An 18,208-nucleotide genomic window follows, 5' to 3' on the forward strand; every position below is an offset into this window, starting at 1 on the left:
CCCACTGGGCCACGCTACCTCTGGGCTGGCAGGGGTGCAACTCAACTCCGCTTTGTGTGTGTCTGTGGCTACTGCATGCTGAAGCATTCCCCCGCTGTGAACTTTTCTAGTTTTGACATGTCTGCGTGAGTGTGTATGTGTGTGTGTCTGTGTATGTGTGTTTGTATCTTGTGAGTGAGTGTCCAGGTGTGTGTGTATCATGAGAGAAAGAGTAAGGATTTCAAAGGGGGAAACCAAAACGCAGCTTGTGCGGTGGAACCTAAAAAAAACAATGGCGATGGTTGGGATTGGTGCCTTGGTGTCAGCCGTCTCGCTGCGGTAGGTTAACACCACCAGCTCCACCACCAGCACCACCACTACCACCTGCACCAGCCACTGGCCAGGCAGCACCACCAGCAGAGGATAGTCACCACAGGACCCACCGCCAAACAAACAGTATCCTCAGCCTCTTCCTCTCCGTCCTCTTATTCCATGTGGAGCTCTGGGACAAAGGGGGAGGTCCGCTTCCCCCTTTGTGGATCCCGCTGCTTAAAACATCAGAACCCCGGCCTTCATAGCATACACCGCTGCCCAAACTAACTCCTGTCCTCGTCCAATATCATCTGTGCAAGCCCTGATGGCCATTTTCTTTCTTTTTTTGCCCTACACACAAAGGAAAAGGAAAAGACATCTGTGAAACAGCATGCACGTCAACACTGTCAGCGCCGCTGGAAGTATTTAACAGTGCACACGTGTGCACCCACACACACACACAAGTATCATGCGGCAAAAATACAACATACACATACAAGCACAACAGTGTTTTTGTTTTGTGTTTTTTGTTTCAACTTTGGATTACGGACTTTGAAATACAAATGTAGCAACATCGATTTTGTGTTCTGCGAATCTGAGTTTTATTCACAAAAGACAGCTTCCATGGCATATTGTTCCAAAGATTTCAGGCTTATTGTGTTTCCCTACCCCAGCTGAGTATGAATCCCAGAGGAGTACACACAGTGTATTTTTGCCTGTGTCTCTCAAACCGGGGTTTTCTTTTTTTGTAAAAGTACTTTTCTTGGTGTGCAATGTTCGCACATTGTTGTGTCGCACATTCACAGTACATACTGTGCCGTACAGGGCCAACACGATTGCATAACCACCCCTCAATCTTTTCAACAGCTGTCAACGGCTTGCGACTGCCATGCGCTCTGAATTCCTAGATCTGCTACGATGGGGTCTTAAACTCAGGAATCCTTTTGAATCACAGGTAGATCTGAGTGCTGGCTTTTGCTTTATTTCTTCCCCCCCCCATCCTTTTGATGGACCCTCCGTCCCAGTGGCTTGTTTTATGGGATAATGCAGCAACCTGGATCCACTTCCTGCATTCTTTCTCACTCGGTGCAAGTCCATACCCATAAACACTCTCAGCTACAATGAGCCGCCGCGCTCTCCATCCGTCCGGCCGTCGGACATTGTTGAGTCTGATGTAAGCTCAGACTCTCTCTCCCCCACCAATAACCATGTGGCCATCTGCAAAAAGAAAAATTAGCTGTTTGATACACCATGGACACTCCATGTCGGCTCCCATTGTCGGCGTACACCACTTTACAAGACCAAAAATGAAAAAAACGTGCGCTCTGCGCTCAGTTCATCTGTAAGTATTCAGCGGGGGCAGCAGTGATGAAGGCCTCCATGGAGGAGACAGGGCTGCTCATGGCCAGGCTACCTCCCTCAGGTATTGCACTAACCACAGTGTGACTGTCCCACACACTTTCACCCTCCCTGCTGACCCCGTCTGTGCCCTTTGACCCCCCCGGACGCCTACCCACGCCTCTTACCAACAGTAGAGTAGAGACTCACACACAGACACGTGGGTCAGTGGCGAAGGGTTCCGGAAACAATGCAGACTTTCTGCAGCGGTTAAGTATGGGATGGTGGGTTGGGTGATTGGTGGAGGGGGGGTGGGTGGGGGGAGCGGTCCGGGGCCCCGCGCAGCTTAACACGAGAGACGGCCCCTGATGCGGGGCCCTTGGCGGCGCAACTTTAGAAAAACCTGCAGATGGAGCGGGGAACGCGGGGCGGGCGGCCGGACTGGGGCGGCTTTGTTCTCCGTTGACTGGCTTCCAGAGTCACCCGCCCAAACAGAACTGGCATTGTGTGGTTTTTCCATGAGTAAACTCAGGCTGTCAACACGGGCTCCTCTGCTCTGCCCAGCCGCCCCGGGTTCCAGGGGGAAGACTGCGCTCCTTGTGCCCCGGGTTCGCAGGATGGAGACAAAAAAAACACATTTACAAAGGCTTGTTTTTTTCCCCCTCCTTTCAATGAGTTTGCTGAGATGCCAAAAATATGCATTGTTTACCACACAGGGCATTTTGTGTTAATGAAACAATTTCCTCATCCCACTCCACCTCCAGACCAGACCAGCTGAAGGTGTGCATTAGTGTCTGGTATTGTAGTTTGTCTTTGTGTGTGTGTGGTAGTATAGTGTGAATGTGTGTGTGTGTGTGTGTGTGTGTGTGTGTGTGGTTATGTGTGTGTGTGTGTGTGTGTGTGTGTGTGTGTGTGTGTGTGTGTGTGTGTGTGTGTGTGAGTGTCTGTGCTCGCAATCGCGCGCAGTCACACACTGCCATTCCCAGTGTTGAGTTTACATTTGTCCATTGAGGTTAAAGGGTCGCAGAGTTTGGCTAATCTGCGGCGTGAATCGATCAAGCATGCCAAATTAGGTCTTTGTGTCTGTGTTTGTGCAGGCTAGAGAATGGCCACCATTGTGATGGCCAAGATTGTTCCTGTGGCTGCTGACTCACTAATTACAGCCATTTATGCTCAATATAACACAAACAGCGCATTACAACAAAAAATAATCCATCCACCGCTGACTTGTTCCATAATTTTCCCCTCGATGCCTATTGTGTTGGAAATCACCCCCGAAGAGAAGATGATATTAATTGCCCCACCGCGGGCTGGAGCTTTTCCACGGATGGATACAATTCCATTCATTTGAATGACAATAGTTTGTCTGCCAGCTGCTTTTCCCAGCTCACTTCAGAACCCCGCCATTATCATGCGTGAAAGGATAATCAGCCATCTCTGGGAAGCACACAATGCATAGAAAGTGTTATTCAATGCAGGACATTGGGCAAGATGGCTGCATTTCTATGGTTTGAACGCCTCAATGTTTTCATATGCAAAATCAGTGTTGAACTGAGCAGCGGTAAACTCCGTTTGGCCGTTATTGGAAGTAAAACATTCTCTAATTAGCCCTCCGAAGTGAAGTTTATTTTACTCCCGCACAGGATCCAGGCCAAGAAAACCGTTAAAAGGGGTTGTAACGTGCGATAATTTGGGGTCCCCCCTCTTCTTCGTTTTCTATGACACTATTCAGCGCTAAGTGTATCAATGAGAGCTTTGTGGCAAGCCTTCACTGTTTCCAGGTTGCCTGAGCACACAGTACAGTACAGATCCCTCTCACTCCTGCTCTATTTATCCTTCATCGGAAAAATCCAACGTTTCCTTCGCTCTCAATTTCCTCTGTCTGATATTTCCTCGAAAAAAACGTCCAAAAAACGTCCACTCAGACTCACCGCTCTTTTCTCCTCCGTGTTTGTTCTGGGTCAGGTAGACATCCAAGGCCCACTTAACATGCCAGAAAAGTATTGGGTTGGAGCGATGCGTCCAGCTTCTAGGCGTGTGATTGGTCAGCCGATCTCCCACCTGTCTGGTGGGTGGAACCCGAGTCGACCCACTTACGGGGTGGATTCAAATGTCCGGGATAAAGCGCATCCTCTGAGAGCGTGGGGTCGCGCGTGGCGGCCCCGCTGACCTTCGGCCCCGCTGGGCTGGGAAGCCCATCAGCAAAACACTTTGCTCCATGAAAGAGCTCCCAGAAACACAAAGACGAAACCCTCTGTTCACACCAGCTCTCCTCCAACACCAGAACCATTCCTCTCAGTCCAATCCCATTTGACTATTCTCACAGTAATAACAAGAAATAATCCGGAAGAATAACGTTCCCTATGGCCTTGGTGGCCACTTCCTCCTGTGAAATGCCTGGTGATGAGCACTCATGTTTTTCTACACTTCACATCCATCATCTGGAGGATGAAGGTCAGCCCCCCTCTTTTTCTCATCTTCCAAAGCCCCATAGAGTATCTTGCGTGGTGGGACCTAAACAGGGGACCAGGGTTTGTGGGGGGGGGCTTTTAGCGATTGACAGTTATAGGGCAGCGCTGTATGATCACACTCCCCTGCGTTGTATACATTACAGTGACACACAGAACCAAAATAAACATGGCCCCCAAGGTCCAGGTAATCCAAGCTTTGTGAGGCCACCACTGTTCTCGCACAGTGTCGGTACAGCGAGGGGCGCTCCACTTTTCTTTTCCTGAACAGCCTCCAAAATGCACCTCCCACTCCCCCACAACCGCCCACAAAACCCCCACCAACCTCACCCCCTTTCACACCTCTTAAGCCCCTGTTTCCGCCATCGGCGTCTGTGTTTCGCGCCAGCACCAGCCTGGGATCTCAAGGCTATCAGTGGTTTTATATGGAGCACTTCCTCCATGTCTCCATCAACCGCAAAGCATGGAGCACTCTTTCTGGCTAACAAGCTTGTCAGAATGTTCTACAGCAACGATGAATTATATATTTTGCGTTGTTGCTTTTGATCGTTGATGGGAGAAAAGTCTCTAAAAAATTAGAGACTTTAGAGACTTCGGATTGACCCAACACTTTTTATCTCGCAAAGAAGACATTATTTAGACGCATGAACGCATACAACTTGGCCGGCTATTTGGTTGGGCTTCAGGAGGTCAGAGTATATGAAAGTGGGTAAATATTTGAACATTGAGATGGCAAAACTGGGGCTTTTCTCAATCCTGGCACTGAGAGCAGAGATCTACAAGAAGCATCAATGCTAAGGTTGAGCCCCAGCGCTAGTCCTATCAGAAACCAAGGGCACGGCCGGCGCCAAACTCCCTCTACAACGACGGTGGATACGGGGCTTAACTCTCTGTGGCCCTTGCCCACATACTCAGCACCCCCCCCCCCCCCCCCCCCGCCACCCCATCCCTCCACCCCCCACCCCATCCCTCCACCCCCCACATCCCCCGTCCATGCCCCTCTTCCTCCTCAACAAGGGGCATCAGAGCTATTATGTTGGCTCTGGCAAATGAATAGACAAATAGAACATTTTCCTGGTATGCAAAGTGAGGGAGGCCTGGAGGAGGCGGTGGGGGCGGGGGCGGGGTGGGGGTCTGGAGAGGGGGTGCAGCACCAGGAAGAAGGGAAGCTCTGTTGAGGGCTGGCTTGCATTAATGGCACGTCTTTAAGGGGATGAGGGTCCGTCTGGACCGTGAGCCAGGGCAAGGATCTGTAACCTATGGACACGATGGGCCCTCTGTACTCCTCTAGTGCCGGGATGCTGCAGGGCCCCGCCAGGGGTCTGAAGGGCCCGCTTGATGTCTGAGGGCAGACGCGGCGGGCTTGACTGTGTGTGCCTAAGCGACTGCAACATGAGTAGCGCTGCTGCCGTCGACGCTGCTGCTCCACTAACACTCTGAAAGAGGGTCCACATGGGAGCACACACACACACACACACACACACACACACACACACACACACACACACACACACACACACACACACACACACGCGTGTGCGCTGTGTGCACGCTCACACACACACACACGCACAGAAACACATGCCGTGTGCGCACGCACACACATACATACACACACACGCTGCTTGCACACACAAACACACACACGCCTACAAACATGTGCACACACACAGATACACACACACACACAGTGAGCAAACACATGCTGCACGCACACACATGCACACCGTTTGCACACGCACACACACATACACATACGCTGCTTGCACACACAGACACACACACACACACACACACAAACACAAGGTGTGCAAACCGAGCTGCGGGCACACACACATACACACACATGTTATAATAACAACAGACCGCTCGCTCTCTCTTTCCTGAGAGCTAAGGGAACAGTGTGCACACTGTTAAGGTATATATAGCTGAACGTCCATGTTATAGTATGCCTTACAGTATGGCTTACAGAGCCTTATTTTGGTATGAAACGCCGTCGCAGTGTGTGTGCGTCTGTGTGTGTGTGTGTGTGTGTGTGTGTGTGTGTGTGTGTGTGTGTGTGTGTGTGTGTGTGTGTGTGTCTGTAGCTCAATTCCATGCATGTACCTGAGGGACAATATGCACCTTTGCCTTTTTTGGTCTCGGCCCCTTGCAGTAATAGACGATGCAACGCACGAGCAAACCTCAACACTAACACACCGCTAAGGGCATCCTCCGCACGGGACCTTTACCCATGTACCCCACAGCCGAGCGGTCTGTGATCCCCCCCCCCCTCCTCCAAAACCAACCGTCTGTCTGTGTGTGTGTGTGTGTGTGTGTGTGTGTGTTTGCGCCCTCTCAGCAGTCCTCAAGTGTTCGGGCGTGACCTGCCCCCCTGCGCCGGCGCCCTCCTGCCCCGAGGGCTCGGTCCTGACCAAGAGCTACACGCCCCCTGCTGGCTGCTGCCCCTCCCTGCCGCCCCAGTGCACCTGTGACCTCGGCACCTGCCCCGCGCCCCGCTGCCCCGCCGGCCAGCGGGCCGCCGTGCCCCGCCCGGCCAGCGGCCTTCCGGGGGACTGCTGCGATGTCTTTGAGTGCCAGAAAGGTAATTGCAGCATAACGGTGGCACCATCACCATCACCGTCCCCCTACTGTGTCTGGTGCTTCACGTCTCCAGCTGGGGGGTGGGGGGAGGGGGGGGGGGGGGGGGGGGGGTGGGTGCGAGGGGGGGAGAAGGGGGCCCATTGGCCGAATTCGCCGAATGGAGAATTGTCGCCCACCTCCCCCCCCCCCCCCCCCCCCCCCCCCCCAGAGCCGAGGCGGTAATTGTTTTCCCTCAGAGAGCAGCTTTTTCCTCCCCGCGGAGACAAAAGTGTCCTCAGATGAAAGGAGAAAGTCACCGATTGGTCGGTAATTACGCCGTGGCTATTTATCTGTGTGGGCTGCAGCGGCCCCCCAGAGTGAGCAGCACGCTTCAAAGACACGCTGGCTTTGTTCAGCGGTGTATCCGCAGGTAATTGAAGGGCCTCGAGGGATATTAACCCTAATGGGTCTCACAGGGTCGATTGTCGGATCGGAAATACGGTCCTACACTTTTCTCATTACTCTGTAGTGGAGAGAGTGTGTGTTGATATCTGTGTGTGGGATGATTGGTATAGCAGAGACGGGTGGATGATGCTGTTGGAGCAGATACAGTAAGAGACATTTATCAGACTGTCTTTCCAGGCATAGCCCCTATTCTGAACCATGGATGTGGGATAGATGGGTGAAATACCATTTCTCAGTTCCTGTTTTTGAGCATTGCTGACTATAGGAGATGTGTTAAGGGGTAATGGTGAGACAGAAGCGGTATATATATATATATATATATATATATATATATATATATATATATAGTTATATTTATGACCTACTCTTGAGAGCTCTTAATACATTGACTTTTGTACCATCGTACTTAAAATCCCAGTTTCTTGTGGACATAGCCCCTCACTAATACCAGATAAGAATTTCCATCGCAGCGACCGGGGCCAGTGACGTTGCCGTGTTTACTCTGCGCTCCAAGCAAATATGCGCTGTTTTACCAACAGAACAAATTCCCATTCTGGCCCCTCCATATCCGTAAATGTGCACCGTGTCCCGGAATTAATGGACTTAACGAGCCCAGTGACCAGAAGAGTGCTTAGGCTACACATTTTGCTCAACAGAAGTGCAGTGTCAAAGGGTTCCTGTCTGGTCACACGTGGAAAAGGGAAAAGGTTCAACATGGGAATGCTTTTTATGTGCTCCAGTCTGCCAGCGGCGAGGGTAATGGAGTCAGGCAGGCTGACAGGGGCTGAATGGCGGCCACGGAGGCCCGGGATCAGCGTTTTGATAACAAGTGTCTACTGCTCTTTGGGCCCCGGGGGTTGATGCCCTTTGTGCCGCCCCTACCGGCCGTAAGGCCCGCATGACTGCGCCCCCCTCGCATCAGAAAGCTGTCCGGCCGGGAGAGACACCATCAAGACACAGCCCCCGCCCTCCCTTCCCTCGACCACCATCACCACCACCCACCCACCCCACTCCCCCGGCCCACCCCACTCCACACCCCCTGGCCCACCCCACTTTGTCCCACCCCACCTCGCCCCACTCCCCCCTCTGCCCCGTAACAATCACCGCCCACTCCAAGCCACCCCTAAAATGTGCCAGGGGCCCGCCTGGGTTCACACAAAGGGCCCTTCAGAGCCACCTGCAGCACACTGTGTAGCTTTCCACAGGCATAACATTCGCCCACACAACACCAGGAGCCATAGACTCAAGGTGTTTATCAAAGACAACATCATTCTTTTGGACATGATACTCTGTGATATAGTATATAATATTACGGCTTATGATAGTATTCCCTTGTTTGCTGTTGGCCGTTCTGATTCCCACCCCGTTGGTTTGGCTGAGGCCTGACATTGAGTCAGGGTGGATGTTCTGTTGGCTTTTGCGAGCTGCATTACAAAGATCACTATCACGCGGTAACCCAACTTGCCAGGCTGCAAGTTTGTGGCACTGTGGTTGGCTTGCTGCCGAAACCACAGTGGTTTTCAGACCAATCAGCATCCTGTGAGGAACTATGAGTTCTATGTGATGCGTGATAGACAGATGGTTCATCCATCCACCTGCCAAGTAATTTTTTTTTTTAAATGCCTGCCCTTTTTCAAACTGTTTCCAAGGACAACTTCCCAGATGGTTCTGTGTAATAGACCATCTGGCATGTCAGGTAAGACGCTCTGTGCACTAACAGTACATGAGTCCTGACCCGAGTCATTTGGCCCGTCATTTAATGCAAGACTGTTTCCCTCCGTTGGCAGGACAACAGATGGAAGCCCTGTTTTCATGTTGACGGCTACTCTAAACAACTCTAGTTCATTGAGAACCACTTTATGTTTTGTTTTCAACTCTGTTAATCAGGAGGACTTCATCTTCTTACGGGTAAACTGTCCATTACCGCAGTTCAGAACAATGAGGCATAGTAAGTGAGTAATAACCAGGCAACCCCAATGTATGCCTTTGGATTTAGCAGATTTAAGGTAACACACATTCCTAAACCAATCAACAAGTGCCGTCACAAGTCTAAGGAAACCCACATGTTTAAGGAAAAACACCATTCAGACCCAACGGTGAAAGATTCAGGGGGAAAAAACAACAACTTTTGTTTAAATGTGCACCAGTTGAGTTTCTTATCCTCTATCGTTGCAGCCACAAGAAGCATAATTGCATGACAAGCCATCATGATTTAGGGAGGTTTAGAGGGCTGAGCGTTGAACGGCCTAGCCATCATAACATCCAGCTGTCCCCGCTCTTGGGCCAGAGGACGGAACACGCATCAGAAAGCATGCGTGGAATCTGGTGTGTGCGCGGGGAGTTTGTTTTAAGGGATTACCATTAACAAACGCTGCGGAAATCACATGCGAGCATCCCCTCATGTGACTTCCTTTTGTTTCCGTGAGCGTTGGAAAACGCTCCGAGCCCTTCTGATTTCGGACCCCGGGACTAAAGCGCTTATTGCATTTTCTCTTGCTTGGTTATGTTGCACGCAAGGAGCCAGAGCAACGTAACCCAAAGAGAGAGAGAGAGAGAGAGAGAGAGAGAGAGAGAGAGAGAGAGAGAGAGAGAGAGAGAGAGAGAGAGAGATGCACACACAATGATGCTCGGAAGATAAGCACGGGGTGGATATAAACATATTCCTGCTTTTATCTTTTGTTAACTTGTTCTACGCACCTGCGTTGCGTTAGGAGTGCGGCAGCTCCGGTCATGGGGAAGCGCGGGGGTCACCGCCGGCCCAGGGAACGTGTGAGTCTGCACAGCCAACGGTCTGGCACGCAGATGCTTCTTACCGCACCGCTCCGTGTCCTCCATAGCAACCCCTGTGGAACCCAAACGTACGGCTAGCGCTCATTACTGGAGCTTCCCCCTGCGGCCCTTGGCAAAATTTATGTGCAAAGCAGTATAGAGTGTATGTTTATAATAGCTGTTTAATAGCTGTTGACCCCATCCCCCGCCCCTCCTCCCCATCCTCTGATTTATGTTACACATTTGTGGAAAAACCCTCTGAGAGACTCTGCTGGGCGGATATGTAATACTTGCTTTAGGAAAAATGTTCCTTTTTAGTGTTGGCTGAATACTTGTCTTCATGTCAGAGATTTAAAACCAAAACTAAACTCGCAAAACTCTTCCACTCCCTCTCTCTCTCCCTTTGTGTTTACTTGCACTCCATTGGCCGAAACGTCTTTCTGGGTGTTTTCTGAATGGATGTTTTTTTGTGTTACAACCTCCCATATCAATCTGAGAGTGCCGCACTTTTAAGAGCTGTTTTCCGTCAGACCCTCTGTTGTATATACAGGTCCCGGGGTTAAGGTTAGGCTTTGTTACACAGGCACACTGCTTCATTGGCTTTGAAGGACACTGTGAGGAGCTGTCTACTGTTAATGAGAAGTCAGCGTGTGTGGTGGCGAGTTAAAATCCCACATGGTTACAGGGAGACGATCCACTGTGGTGCGTGTCAGATGAGTCATCCACCATGGCAGGTACATCGAGGTTCCAAATCACCGCTGCCTCTGCCAGGAAACCACTCTCACTAATCTTTCAGGGCTCAGCATATCCATGTCATGTGATCGCAATTGCAGAATGTAATGATGACCATGGAAGATGAACTCATTAGAAATGGATTACTTTGTTTTGGCAAAGCCCCTTTTTATCGCTGTTCTCCGCTCACACACGTAGGGATGTGAGTAGACACTGGTGCACATGCACACACAGACACACACACACACACACACACACACACACACACATACACTACTATGACCCTCTCACTGTTGTAATCCATAGCTGTTATTGAGTCACTATTGTAAAGGGAACACTTAGCGCTGGTATTCATGGCAAACTATAGATTTCCACTTCCACTGGCTGGACTGGGCCTGTCTGCCTTTGGCACAGCAGAGTGAAGCGGGTACGGCCTCTTTCTTCCCCAGAACCAACAGGTTGCCTTGGTTTAGTAACAGGTGAAAGAAAGCCGGTTCAAGTGAAGCCAGCCCGCCGACCACACACCCCCGCATCCACTGCAGGTCACACCACACGCCCACTGTTTCACTCTTGTTGGATGTGTGCTGCGAGACCAGCACCAACCTCTTCTCCAGCACTCGACAGCACCCGCCCCCGCAGAGTTTACCTTCTGGCTGATGGTGGGTCGCTGAGTGGCTCCATTGGCACCAGTCTGGACTCACAGCTATATGCTATAGTTCTGTAAACGACACACATTCCAATATGTGTGTTGAGGATTTAACCTAATTTTGCAGAGCACACAATCTACCCATATTCCTTGTTCTGACCTATAGGCGATGTCTCGTGCGATATCAGGCCTATGTAGTGTCGCAAGACATTGCATGTTGTGTGTAATTGTATAGTATCGCTATATACTTCAACAATCCTTATGATCCCTCATGATGTGGGGGCGGGGGGGGGTTCAGTTGCGGGGGTTCAGTTTTGTTTGGGGGGAGGGGGGGTAGTGCTCGGCTCACACACGCAGCAACAAATGTCACACACGGCGGACACAGAGTAACAAGTCTCAACTGAATTAAGCATTTACTCATCTCGAAAGAGTTCTCAACCACAGTTGTATTTAGGTTTGAATTGAATTGTTATCTCTACAAAAAGATGTACAGAGGTCCGGGACTCTTGTGACCTCATCGCTGGCTACGGGCATGTCAGCAACACAACAGATACATCCTCCAAACCGAGAGCCCCGAGAGAAGCAATCATGTGTCAATCATCCCGGACGCAACCACCTCCTCACACCCATCTCCCTTCCCCCCCCCCCCGCCCCCCCCCTCCTCCGACAGTGTCTCCAAAGTGTGCCCACAACGGGAAGGACTTCTCGGAGGGCGAGGTGTACCGCATGGACCCCTGCTGGCTGTGCCAGTGCCGCGGCGGCATCTCCTTCTGCTCCAAGGCCGAGTGCGCCGAGCTGGACTGCGAGAACTTCTACATCCCGGAGGGCGAGTGCTGCCCCATCTGCATAGGTATATGCCCCACCCGCCGTCGACACACTGGTCCTCGCTGTACGGTACCCAGCGGGGGGGGGGGGGGGGGGGGGGGGGGGTTCAGTGCTAAGCTAAGCTGAGCTGTAGATGTTGGATGAGGTGATCTGCCCTGGTTATTTTATGGTGCTGTATACATTTAAATGGACAGTAGTGAGTGAGATAGGATGATGATTTGTCTTGTATTGTATTACTTCTGGGTGGATTGGATCACCTATCAAAAGCTATGGCCCACACACACACACACACACGCACGCACGCACACACGCACGCACACACGCACGCATGCACACGCACACACACACACACACACACACACACACACACACACCACCCTCCGGGTCCTACCAGCCAGCCTCTGAAGGTGCCACCATAATGGCTTCCTCATGTATCCAGCTGGATTACCCACCTGTTACCGTAGCTGTCACACCGGAGCAGACCCACTAAAGAGCTAGCCACAGAATCCATCTCTTCACTGGAGGACAAAAAAAACCCACTCACAATGCACTGTAGTCTGGCTGGTAATGGATCTCTCACTGGATTAGTACAAGGTTGGGAAGGGGGGGGGGGGCATCTCGCAACCCTATATAGAACACCCCAACCCCCCCTGTAAAGAAATACGTACCTCCCCCCCCCCCTCTGATTATTATGTACCTGCAGGCAGGTGGATAGGTCAGACACGTGCGTTCAGGAATGCTGTGCATGTGGCCGCCGCGTTAGTGTCCACAGGCAGCGGCCCGCTTAGACCTGCCTGCGTGGCTCTGGTGGATCAGAGGGCGAGCGAGCACAGAGGAGAGTGGGAGGAGAGCAGAGAGAGAGAGAGAGAGAGAGAAATGGGGGGACAGCGGGGAGAGGCTGCGAGGGGACATGACTAGGGAGGTTATTGCAGGTCAGCGTCGGAAGGTACACCTGGAATGCGGCCGGGGGTTTAACCGGAATGGAATGCTTTCATGTTACGTTCCTTGTGCAGAACTGCTGGTCTTGCATGACTCCGGCGATTGAACTGTCCATCCGTAACGCCCATGTTTACGGGATGAGCTCACCTCACGAGGGCGTTCCGGTGGACGGGGCGAACGTCACCTGGACGCATACCGGTCATAGGATGGGTTTATTGGGCAGCCACACATCGAGGTGACAAAAGGTGCCACTTTGAGGTCCGGAATGTAAGTGCTATGCCTCAGATGGGTAATTAGTGGCGACTTTATGTGGAGGAGAAAACGAGAGGAGAGAGAGAGAACGGGAGAGCGAGGGAGAAAGAAGGTAATCACAGCCAGATGGACGGGGACCGCAGCAGCCAGAACTCTGCAGGGTTCAGCGAGACGGAGCAGAACCCCTCTGTCCTTACTAAGGGGGCAGACGCAGTCTATCACACACACGCACGCGCACACACACACACACACACACACATGTATACAGGCGCACAAACACAGAGATTTATGTATACAGGCGCACACACACACACACACACACACACACACATGCATGTATACAGGCACATAAACACACACACACATACATGTATACAGGCAAACAAACACACACATGCATATACAGATGCACAACACTAAAGTCATGGGAACCCCTTTTGTTCAGTGCATTGCTTCACTGGACCCTCTGTGACTTAACCCCAAAATCGACGAATAAAAGGAAAAAAACCTTTGGGATTATTTATGGAAGACATGGAAATGGGTTCCCAGAAACGACACGGCCATCAAACATAACGTTAACCAAGAGCAAAGTTACTTTAAAGAGCAGTGCTTAAACCGTTCCAAGCGCTTTGTCCCCTGCTGGAGATCAAACAAGTAGCTCCCAACGTAATGTGGGCATAATGGTCCGGGTGGGGTGCCTTTGCTTTGGAGTGAAATTTATGGCATCAAACCCTGACCTCACCTTTGACCCTGAAGTTTAGAAACCATGGTTCAGGCTATCAGATGTCTAAAAAACATCCTAAATGGTCCTTTGACTTTCACATCATACATTAATCCATCATTTTCTTTGTTGCAAGCCAGGTTTCGCAAGCTTGTTTGCTACCCCATGGCGAAAGCCTGTTCCTACTTACTCCATGTCCTGTTAGCAGTGTGTGGAACAAAATACATAACATTTTGGTTTTGTTTGCCAAAACAATGATACAACTCACGTAGCAGTTTGACTCCTTTGTGATTATGTGATTCCTCTTTTCACATAATTATCATTTTCAACTGTCATCCCTTTTCTACTGTTTCTTGTCCTTACCTACAGCCGTCTGGATTTTATCTATCTCTCCTCTCCTCCTTTTCTGTCCTCTCCTCTGCTCACACCTCCTCTCCTATCACTCTCCTCTCCTTCTCATCCCCTCTTCTCCTTCTCTTCTCCACTCCTTTCCTCTCATCCCCTCTACTCTTCTCTCCCACTCTTCCTCTCCTCTCCTCTCCTCCCCTGCCTCTCCTCATCCTCATCCTCATCCTCTCCTCCCCTCATCACCTCTCCTCCCCTCTCCTGCCCTCTACTCTCCTCTCCTCTTCTCCCCTTATCCTCCCCTCCTCCCCTCCCCACCCCTCCCGCCCTCCTTCCTCTCCTTCCGTAACCCAGCATCACCCCGTGTATGTCTGTGCAGACGTGGAGCTGCTCTCCATGGACAGCACCAAGGCCAGCTGCTGGGTGAACAACAAGCTGCTGGGCCACGAGGATCAGTGGAAGGAGGACGACTGCACCTTCTGCCAGTGTGTGGACGGCGAGCCCCACTGCACCGCCATGGCCTGCAAGCAGAGCTGCCAGAACCCGGTCAAGATCCCCGGGGAGTGCTGCCCCTTCTGCGAAGGTACGGGATGTCCGCTAGAGTGACATGGAGAGATTGAGGGAGAGAGAGAAAGAGAGAGAGATAGAGAGGTAGACTGCACCCTTTTTGTACTCTAAATATATCCATTTACAATATGCAAAAATGAATATACACAAAAATATATAATATGGCTGTGTAATAATAGAATGAATAGAAGTGAATAGAAGAAAATATGATTTACAGATAACATGATTCATTTAATAAATACATTTATATAACAGTGAGTGAGAGAGAGAGAGGAAGAGAAAGAGTGAAAGAAAGAGGGCTAGAGAGAGAGCGTGAAAGAGGCAAGGACAGAGAGAGATCGATCCTTCTATACATGTCTCTCTCCATACACCCCGTCCTGTAAGAGGAGGAGGTGTGTGTGAGAGGCTGCTGTAGCTCTATAGGGCTCTGCATGTCGTCATGGACCCATTAAGGGTCTGAGGTACGAGGCCACAGGGCATTCTTCAGGGACTCTGTGCTCCTTTATTACCCCTCGCCCACCACCACGCACCCCCCCCCCCCCCCCCCCCCCCCAAACTTAAAATGGGACCCACCTGTGAGCTTGTGAGTCTGCGGCGAGCGTGGAGCGCAGGATTGCACTTCATTGGACCAAAATCTCTCCTTGGAGCGCGTAATTAGTTCCAGCTCGTTGCACCCCGAACGTGGCAGGAGATGTTGACGGGAACAGCTCTGCTGGGGTGCACATGTGTTTCATGTGTGTGCGTGTGTGTGTGTGTGTGTGTGTGTGTGTGTGTGTGTGTGTGTGTGTGTGTGTGTGTGTGTGTGTGTGTTTGTGTGTTTGTGTTATCGCCCACTCCTTTAATCCATTATAATGGTACGACCCAGCACATGGTACGACCCGGCACATGGTACGACCCAGCACATGGTCTACTGTCTGGGCAGTGCCAGAATGGGACAGACTATCAGAGGACAGATATCATTACGGTTACAGTCCCCGCCTGCGGCTAAAGCTTGCTTTCCCCTCCACCTCCACGGCTCATTGATGGAGGGGGTGGCGGTTGAAATTGAAGACAATAAGACAGGAGAGGTATAATCTCCCCCCCCCCCCCCTCCCCCAACAGTAGGAGCCACCCTGCTGTAATTGCCCGGCATTTATCTGCAATTACAGTTTACCCTTCAAATGAAAACGCTTTTGAACAGGTAACTATTACAGCTGGCTGGCAGCATCCCCCCCCCCCTCTCCGCCATTAGATGAGGTAGTAGGTGGGGGAGAGAGGGGGTACATATACATTTTTATAGGAGACAATGATCATTATCACATTCGCGGTAATTCTACGCTTTCTTTTTTCTAAATGCCCGCGGTTAAAGTGGTGGGCCCCCCTGCTGGTCCTCCCCGCCCCCTCCCCCTAACCACCCTTTCTCCTCTCACTGTCGTCACTCTGCTCTTTTCCAGAACCTTCCTACGAGACGGTGAGCCCGCTGCTCTGCCCCCCGCTGGAGAACTGCTCGCTGTCGGGCCACGACTGCCCGTACGGCTTCCAGCAGGACTCCAACGGCTGCCTGCTCTGCCAGTGCCTCAGCAGTAAGTCGGACGGCCGCCGAGGGGTTAAAACCTCCGGGATGAGCAGACCTTTACAGGGCTGCGTTTACAGGCGGGGGGCGTGAGCCATGTGACATTCTTTACCATGATGGATGTTCGCGGGTGTGTTGCTCTACAGCTTCTTTTTGTAAATGCCACAAAGATCACACAGTGGTTCTTCCTGGCATGATAATTGATGAGCGCACGGTTCAAAGACAACTGGTTTATTATTTGTGCGTTTTTTTTGGAGCGGGAATCGGTCCGGCGTGGACATCAATAGTGATAACCACAGACCATTAGCGACCGGGTAGACCTTGCGTAAGGTCCTTATCTATTCATCATCGGTGCGCCCCCCTCACGAATGTCCTTTAGCTAATCATGCTCGTTGATGGATCACCCACCCCCATGTTGACCCCCCGACCCCTCTCCGTCTCCCCCCCCCCCCCGTCTCCCCCTCCTGTCTCCCCCTCCTGCAGACGACTCCTGTCCCGACCTTGAGCGCTACTGCTCCCTGCAATGCACCATGGGATACGAGAAGGACGACTACGGCTGCGAGGTGTGCGAGTGCAGCGTCCCCAAGTGCCGACCTCTGACCTGCACTAAAACCTGCCCCTACGGATATGTGTAAGTGTAGCTTGGGGACTTAATAGGGGTTTGCCCAACCACCACACACACACACACACACACAGCACCAACCCTGCACCCCATGACCACCACCAACACCACCATCAGTCACTCGTGGCTTGGGGCCCTGATCAAAGGCCCTGTGGCGATTGACGTAGGGTGCTGAGGCATGAGGAAGCCTAAATGCCTACACATTGCAATTACTCAAGAGGAGAGAGGAAGCCACGCGTCGGCCTGTTTCGTTTCATTAGGGAAAACACGGCGTACCCTCTAAAATCGCTAACGATCTGACGTCTTCGCCGGACGCCGCCGGTTGAGAGTTTGCGTCACGGCCTGTTTCTTTATAAAAGTGCATTGGTAGTAAAAACACACTTTCTGTTGACATTCCTCCAGAACTACTTTAAAAGAGGGGCCGTTTCGTTCGTATTGTTCGTAACCCGAGAGTTCTGAACTGCTACTGCGGGGCCCATTATCTCCAAGCCAGAGAAGAGCCCGACTGCCACTGTTATCCGTGAGATAGACAGAGATCAATTCAGACTGGGCCAACAAATACAGGGCAGGCTGGTGCCGCAGTGGTTTAACAGGATCTCAGAGGACCTTACCTTGGTCCGCCAAGCCATGGCGTGACGGTGTCAATGACAGTGTGTGTGTGTGTGTGTGTGTGTGTGTGTGTGTGTGTGTCTGGTCCTCCCTGGTTTCCTCAGTCTACTGCGCCTCTTCTGCTCCTAATCCCATCTGAATCAGTCAAACATCTGGAGGCAAGATGACACTCCAGTCCCCAGTGTCATTGGAAAAGCACTACTCTGGTTTCATAAATCATCTTTTCCTCTCCATCTCAATGCGATGCTCAGAGTCATGTAATCGAGACCGAAGAAGGTTTTTATGACTTGTATACAGCAGGGAGAGAGAGACCGAGAAAGAGAGGGAGAGAGAGATTCCTCAGCCAGCTCTGTGTGGAGGCTGCGGTGAAGGCCACATCCACCACTAGCACTTTAGCAATTAAAAACTTTCGCTTAACTTTTACAGCGTTTTTTCGCCTAGCGTCGAGATTACTCCAGCGTTTTAAAACCCTTAAAACTGAGACTTTGGAAAACACTGCTGACCC

General features: G+C 51.4%; 1 protein-coding gene across 2 annotated transcripts in view; it reads left to right on the forward strand.

The window, feature by feature from the left end:
• LOC311361990 (cysteine-rich motor neuron 1 protein) overlaps window positions 1–18,208 on the forward strand; it is a 38,181-nt gene that overhangs the window by 9,872 nt on the left and 10,101 nt on the right. Inside the window, exons 4-8 of one of the 2 annotated variants that reach the window (XM_084481784.1) lie at window positions 6,439–6,681; window positions 11,942–12,121; window positions 14,733–14,936; window positions 16,354–16,482; window positions 16,956–17,103. In XM_084481784.1, the coding sequence (XP_084337910.1) occupies window positions 6,439–6,681; window positions 11,942–12,121; window positions 14,733–14,936; window positions 16,354–16,482; window positions 16,956–17,103 (904 nt within the window). The remainder of the gene's footprint in view (window positions 1–6,438; window positions 6,682–11,941; window positions 12,122–14,732; window positions 14,937–16,353; window positions 16,483–16,955; window positions 17,104–18,208) is intronic. The other variant, XM_084481785.1, reaches the window with a different exon arrangement.

This window comes from Micromesistius poutassou (genome assembly GCF_964030765.1).
Source record: "Micromesistius poutassou genome assembly, chromosome: 17".
Classification (NCBI taxonomy): domain Eukaryota; kingdom Metazoa; phylum Chordata; class Actinopteri; order Gadiformes; family Gadidae; genus Micromesistius; species Micromesistius poutassou.